Source organism: Micropterus dolomieu, linkage group LG23 (assembly GCF_021292245.1).
Source record: "Micropterus dolomieu isolate WLL.071019.BEF.003 ecotype Adirondacks linkage group LG23, ASM2129224v1, whole genome shotgun sequence".
In the NCBI taxonomy this organism is placed as follows: Eukaryota; Metazoa; Chordata; class Actinopteri; order Centrarchiformes; family Centrarchidae; genus Micropterus; species Micropterus dolomieu.
The window spans coordinates 4,700,517-4,708,215 of NC_060172.1; the positions used below are offsets into that span (position 1 = coordinate 4,700,517).

The 7,699-nt window shown below is 45.4% G+C and overlaps 1 protein-coding gene across 8 annotated transcripts in view; it reads right to left on the reverse strand.

The window, feature by feature from the left end:
- Positions 1 to 462: 462 nt before the first annotated feature.
- Positions 463 to 7,699, reverse strand: part of ap4m1 (adaptor related protein complex 4 subunit mu 1) — a 26,455-nt gene continuing 19,218 nt past the window's right edge. For all 8 annotated transcript variants that reach the window (XM_046040251.1, XM_046040243.1, XM_046040248.1 and 5 more), the window contains 4 exons: positions 6,240 to 6,284; positions 4,533 to 4,583; positions 2,228 to 2,345; positions 463 to 789 (listed from right to left, as the gene is read on the reverse strand). In XM_046040251.1, the coding sequence (XP_045896207.1) occupies positions 598 to 789; positions 2,228 to 2,345; positions 4,533 to 4,583; positions 6,240 to 6,284 (406 nt within the window). In that variant the 3' untranslated portion in view covers positions 463 to 597. The remainder of the gene's footprint in view (positions 790 to 2,227; positions 2,346 to 4,532; positions 4,584 to 6,239; positions 6,285 to 7,699) is intronic.

Below are 7,699 nucleotides of genomic sequence, written 5' to 3' on the forward strand. Positions count from 1 at the left end.
CAATCGTGTGGTTCCACTGACGTAAAGGTGTACTATCTGCTAACATAAGCAGGCACGATGATGTTTATTTTAGCATTTAAACAACATTTCCTCAAGTTTTCCAAAATTCCCAGATAGAACAACAACTGCTGAACCCTTTTAAACATGAAACTAAATATTTGTGAGGTGTTTTTTACGTCTTCAGAAGGGGAACCAATGGGCTCGGAGCTGAGAGCCACAGACAGGAAGTCAGACAGGACGGAGACACGGACTGACAGGTTGTTGGTTTGAGTCTGAAGATGAGATTTGCTCAAGAGAAAGGTAGACAAAACGTTAAGCAGCCACTGAACACTGGTGGCATCCTGTAAAGTTAAACTTTCTAATACTTCTTTAATCTACATGGATTGAATTCAAGTCCACTTTCAGAAACTGAAACAAATACAGTCAAAGTTCAAATACAAAATGAAAAAGACACAATACATCTTACTTTGAAAGAACATTATGTGTTTTATTTCCTCCTGTCCTGGAAGTATCAGCAGTCAGTAAAACATAATGTTCCTGCTGCTGCTTCGTGGAACTGACGCGTGGCTTCGAGGCCGTCAGCAGAGACGACAGCAGTTAGATGCGGATGGTGTAGGAGTCGGAGTGGGTGACGTATCGGACCCAGCGCTGCGACGGGCCGGGCTGGACGGGTGACAGGCGGAGGAAGCGGATCTGCAGCCCCGTGGCGGTGAGTTTAGGCAGCTCGAAGCTCAGACCGACCGGACCGACCTCCAACATGGAGGCCGAGCTGAGGCCGGGCACCTCCAGCTGAAAGAAACACGGGAGGATTACACCAACTCTGTGACATCTGAGGATTTTGTCTTGTATCCAGGTTTCAAACTCATTTTTAAAATCCTATAAAGAGATTTAATCTGACGTCTTTGATGGAAGAAGACAAGAATGAGAAACACTTCATTCTACAGGTGCTGTGACTTCCCCATCGTTTCAAAGTGATGCAGCTCGAAGGATGGCTACCGGAGACCTTTGCGGTATCGAGTAGAAACGTCTCCAGTCAAACCAGAACTTCACTCGATGCGTTTTGTAACCAGATCGCAGCACAAAATGACTGTTTGTCTGGTTTTGCTTGCAGCCAAACACACAAACAACACACCTAAAGAAAGAGAAGAGCAGCCTTTCTTTCCTCATGTGGCTGCACCATAAACTGTATTTAAAAAAGGCTGCACGCGCTCAGTCCACGCCGACTGTAACAACTTATCAGCACGAGCTCGGCTTTCCGTTGGTTTCATCTCCTGGCATCATTTAACACCTGTCTCTGTACATTTTTATTTGCTCTTCACTTGTCTCTGATCGAGCTGATTTTCCTGACGGAGCCTCCGGCTGCTTCAGATGCAGCTGGTTTGATCGGCTGGACGTGCAGCTTGTCTTTACTCTGTCTGTGAGGCTTTAGTTTGGTGACTTGTTTAAACGGACTCTGACTCCTTTTATACTTGTGACTGTCGTTTTTGGAGGTTTGCGGCTCACCACTAAAGGAAAAAGTTCAACACACGTATAAAAAATAATCTTAAATTCGTTTCCCACTACTTATTTGGTCACTAAACTGTTTCACTCCTCCTCCCTCATTCAAATTTAAAAAGCTGCAGTCTTTCCCCGTGAGGATGAACTAATCAGGACGAGGAGCATCTGATACAGTTTAAGTAAAAGTTAATGGAAACAAGAACAAAATAAAATAGATCTCCTTGCTTGTCCAAAACAACAAGGCTGCCAATCAACTACTGTGGCTTCAACAGGTGGCGTTTTATGCAAGGTATCCAATGAAGTACTCGCTTTATGGGTACTGGGTTTTTGTTCTGGTATCGTGAAATTTTAAACGATACCCAACCCCATGCAGCTCTAAAACACATATATTATTAAAAATGAGTAAAACCCAAAGAAAATACTTAAAAGGGTAACTTTATTCTTTGTCAACCTAGAAATCAAAGTACGTCCACTAAAGAGTTTGTTTTTGCTGCCGACAGCCTCAGACTGTGTCTGACAACATGATGGAAAGGAATCCCTACAGAGAGAGACCTTTTTAGTTTAACCAGTCGTTAAATCACTTCAGACTTCAGTAATTTTACCTTGCAGCACCTCGGAGTTGCTGCCTGGTCGGTTAGTTCTTCTTCTACAACAACACAAACTAACGGATCTACGCAGCAGTGGAGCAGAGAGGTGAAAGTCCTGGTGTCCGGTGTGTGTGTGAGGTCACCTTGAACAGAGCAGACAGCTGCGTTCCTCCGGGGAAGCGAGGGATCTGCCAGTGGACGGCTCTGCTCTGCAGCTTCAGCTCGGCGCTCTGGTCCGGACTGCTGAGCTCCTGCGACAAACTGAAGTCACAGCGACACAAACACCTTCACCTCAGCTGACTCGCGCACACGCTCAACCCTGCTCCTCCTCGGTGGAGGATTAAACAATCAACAATGATGGTAACTACAGGCGGCCCCCCCCGAGGAGGTCAGAGGTCACCGCGGGTTGAGGTGTTCCTGCAGAGACGATCAGCGAGGCAGAAACTGATAATCCTGCTGCGGCCTTTCAGATGATCCACAGTTAAATTACCTGAAAGCCCGCTGCAGGATCTTCCACCACAAACACGAACAAAGAGCAACAGAGGGTTTTTCAAAAGTTTTTCTAAAGTAGTGTGTTGCCACTTATGTTCCCTTTACACAGCAGCAATTAAATATTTCCTGTAAATCTCAACTTAAACATTAATGTAATCAAATCAAACATTAAACCAAAGCCGTTTGCTGCTGCCAGGGCGTGATCTTTATCTAGAGTCCAGAGCCACGATCAGGACATCAGAACAGACTCCTGCTGAGCAGCAGGTCAACAAAAACCTGTTTTCAGGAATCAGCAGAAACAGTCTGTGTTCAGCAGCAAGTGTCGCTGTTAGAGTGAGGGGAAGAGGCTATAGAGGCTTGGAAGAGAGACTGATCCTCGCTGTTTGGGAGTTTGCAGAATCTATTACTGTTTTACTAAATAGGACATCAACAGGAGGGAATTCACACGCCAGAGCGTCCCCGCAAAAACCAGATGAAGGCCTGTCAGGTAAAGTTATGCAGCCTCTAATTCGTTCCTCGTCTTTATTCTTTCACCGAATCTTCTGCAGCTACAGAACAGACCACCTGCTTCGTGCACGCCCAGCGTACGTGAACGGCCACTAGATGTGCGTTTTCAGTTGTTTCAGTACGGAGATCCACTCTGATAAAACGCTGCTGTGGACGGAGATCGTATTCGTTTTAAAACTCTGTTTTTAAACTAAAGCGGAGTGGACGGCGCCTGAGACAGAACCTTTGTTAGCATATCAATACTTCTGCCTGCTGTCAGTGAGAAGAAGCAGTGACCTTTCACTGATCGGGTTGCGAGGTTCTCCAACAGAACAGCTGTCCTTTCGCACGGCTGTCAGCTGTGATGTCTCAATAATCTTTACTGAGCGTCAGACGGACGATCAATGATGGATTAATAGAGCTCATAATCAAACAGACTTGACAAAGCGCTTCACAGTTCAGGTTAAAATTGAAATATCTATATCAATGTAAACAAAAACTGATAAATTAACTTCCTCTCACCTTCTCAGCTAACGTTTCATTTATACATCTCCTGATTATATTTCAGACATTTATCTGGTGGTAAAGGTTGTAAATAATTATTATTGATTGTATGGTGTAAACAGTGTGTTAATACTGCCACTGCATCTGTTCTTTTATATTCCTTTGTGCTGCTCTGTCCACCGATATTTCCCCTACTGGGGATTAATAAAGTTATATCTTATCTTATCTGGAGCCTGGAGTCAAAACCGTGGAGAAACAGACGCATATTTAAATTTAGCTTCCTCAATGTGGCTCTCTCTCTCAAATGACTTTTTGTTTTCAAGTTTCAGTTTAGTTTTATTAAGTTTTTAGAGTTTTAATTGTTTGAAAATGCCCAGTTTCACTGTTAGTTTTAGAGAACTCCTTTCTTCTGCTCTTCAAGGTGCTAAATGTTTGGATCTTGCGAAGCTTGTATCACACTTTGAGTAAAGATTTTTTACCGCCCACATTTGGAGCTGATTGTGTGTCTTAGGTAAAGATGTTACGCTGGCAGAGGGCTCAGTGATCGATCAGCCTTCCCATCTCTCTCTCTAACTAAACAGCTGAGCGCCAGACGTCCCGTCATTCACTTTAATTTACGTGACTTTAAATAACAAATTAAGAGCGCTGCTCCTCTGTGACGCTTCCTGCTTTGTTGGAATGTTGTTTCCTATTTAAAAACCTGAGCTGCACGCCTAACCAGAGACACAGGTTTTTTAGATTCTGTGGAACCGCTGTGACTTCCTCTGTCTGGGCTCAACCTTCCTCTTCACGTTCACAGAGAGTCGACTTAAATCTCACGAAAGCTACAGACCCATATTCAAATTCAAAGTGAAGCGCGAGCCGGTCTGAGGTGGACTCGGGCTGCAGCTGGAGCTCCTTTACATGCTCACTGATTTCCATAACAAACATCAGCAGAGCAGCTGAATTTGAATGGGAGCGTCTCACCTCACAGAGCCTTTGGGAACAGGGACGGTGGCGCAGACGTTAATGGCAGAGCTGTGAAAACAAAAGAAGGACTTCATCATCATCATCATGCATCAACTAATCCTCAATAGGTTTATTAACATTGTGCCACTAAGTGCTCGCTGATCAGCTGTCAGGCTGTGGAGGCCGGGCTACATACATTTAGAAGTACTTTACTGCAGCATGTATGCTGCTTTATACTTCTACTCAATTACATTTGTCTGACTGCTGTGGTTGGCTTTCAGATTAAAAAAACATTCCATCAGTCTTGTTAAATATTATATTAGTGCTTCCCAGAGTTTTTGTCTTCTGTCCTCTCACAGAAAATCAGCATGTCAACAGTTAAACAGGTAACATCAGCAATTGTTTCACAAACTAAGTGAAGATTAGAGAAAAGTACAAAAACCGAAAAACAGATTTGTGAATCAGAAGTTTAATTTTTTCTTCTTTTCTGTCCAATAAATCATCTCACGAGCTCTCACATGTTTTGCGGCAGAGATATCCTGACATTTAGTCTCTAGTCAGGAGTCAAAGTCAGTAAGGTGACTAAGTCTAAAGTGAAGCCAATGCTGAGGCACCTTAAACCTGCGTCCTCTCCAGCAGCCAGCAGGGGGCGACTCCACTGGCTGCAGATAGAAGTGTGATTGTATAGAAGTATAGAAATCCCCACTCATTCACTCCTCCCTACCCCCTCTGTAGGGAGTTGTATGTAGAGCACTATTCAATTCAATTCAAATTAGCTTTATTGGCATGAATGTGTAACAACAATACTGCCAAAGCATCATACAAACTACATACTCATACATTTCAGCACTATACAGTGAGCTCACTCGCATTATTAAAACAACACTTTCGGACACGACTCCAATCGTTATTTCGGCGCCATTAATTACGTCATTGCTGTCGGACAATCAGTTTTTTCTATCAGCGCGATGCATGATGGTATATAGGGCTTGGTTAGTGACCATCGGCTGTACACTACTTTTCAAAATGCATTCTGGGATACTTTGAGTGGACTATATAGGGTATAATAATTATCACTATACATTCGGACAGCACCACAAAATGGCGAGCTCACTATATAGTGAGTAGTGGGTGATTTCGAACACAGCATATGGTAAAATGGTAAAAAAAACAGCATGATGTTCATTTAGTAAATTATGGTCCCATTTAGAGGAACAGAGACCAGGAAGCAGGGGAGGCTTTAGGGCGGGGCTACAAGGTGATTGACAAGTCGCTACCATGGCGACCTGTCAATCAGGCTAGAGGCGACTCATAGCCGCTGCTCTGTGTACATTTAACCAGCGCCGTTTATTAAGCGGTGTCCGGTAAGTACATTTCGATTTTAAGCCGGTTTGTCTCTAGCCAAATTTAGCCTCCCAGCTAATATCACAGTTCACGTGAATAACAGATGCACCTTGCTAACCAAGCTGGCGAGCGCCACCCTCTCGTCCAAAAATAGTCACATCTGGCTGACAACCAAAATGCCAAACTCGAAGCTTCATAACGGTAGTCCACAAACCAACGGGGCACGTCACGGCGGCTACGAGGTCAATCTGAAGATGTTTGTTTAAACAGTTATAATTTGATTCTGTCAGTTGGGGATCGATCAGACTTCCCATCACTCTCTCTAACTAGTCTAAAACTGCATTCACTTAAATTTCCTTGATGCGATATTTGGTAACTGACCTCTTTGGTGGCAGATCACAGCGAAGCTTCAGGTACATCAGCAGCCTGCGGAAGGAAAAACATAAACTGGCATCACAGACTGAGCTTCTAATGTTCTGTAATGTTTCATATAACACCTGGAAATGTCTGTGATTGTTGAAGTGTTGAATTATATTACTGGACTAGAGTGTGGACTGGACTATGGGCTGGACTGTGAGACTGGACTCGGACTGGACTGTGGGACTGGACTGTGGGACTGGACTGGTTGACTAGAGTGTGGACTGGACTCAGGGACTAGAGTGTGGACTGGACTATGGGCTGGACTGTGAGACTGGACTCTGGGACTAGATTGTGAGACTGGACTCGGACTGGACTGTGGGACTGGACTGGTTGACTAGAGCGTGGACTGGACTATGGGCTGGACTGTGGGATTGAAATGGTTGACTAGAGTGTGGACTGGACTATGGGCTGGACTGTGAGACTGGACTCAGGGACCAGAGTGTGGACTGGACTATGGCGGGCTGGACTGTGGGATTGAAATGGTTGACTAGAGCGTGGACTGGACTATGGGCTGGACTGTGAGACTGGACTCAGGGACTAGAGTGTGGACTGGACTATGGGCTGGACTGTGGGATTGAAATGGTTGACTAGAGTGTGGACTGGACTATGGGCTGGACTGTGAGACTGGACTCAGGGACTAGAGTGTGGACTGGACTATGGGCTGGACTGTGGGATTGAAATGGTTGACTAGAGTGTGGACTGGACTATGGGCTGGACTGTGAGACTGGACTCAGGGACTAGAGTGTGGACTGGACTATGGGCTGGACTGTGGGATTGAAATGGTTGACTAGAGTGTGGACTGGACTATGGGCTGGACTGTGAGACTGGACTCAGGGACTAGAGTGTGGACTGGACTATGGGCTGGACTGTGGGATTGAAATGGTTGACTAGAGTGTGGACTGGACTATGGGCTGGACTGTGAGACTGGACTCAGGGACTAGAGTGTGGACTGGACTATGGGCTGGACTGTGGGATTGAAATGGTTGACTAGAGTGTGGACTGGACTATGGGCTGGACTGTGAGACTGGACTCTGGGACTAGAGTGTGGACTGGACTATGGGCTGGACTGTGGGATTGAAATGGTTGACTAGAGTGTGGACTGGACTATGGGCTGGACTGTGAGACTGGACTCAGGGACTAGAGTGTGGACTGGACTATGGGCTGGACTGTGGGATTGAAATGGTTGACTAGAGTGTGGACTGGACTATGGGCTGGACTGTGAGACTGGACTCAGGGACTAGAGTGTGGACTGGACTATGGGCTGGACTGTGGGATTGAAATGGTTGACTAGAGTGTGGACTGGACTATGGGCTGGACTGTGAGACTGGACTCAGGGACTAGAGTGTGGACTGGACTATGGGCTGGACTGTGGGATTGAAATGGTTGACTAGAGTGTGGACTGGACTATGGGCTGGACTGTG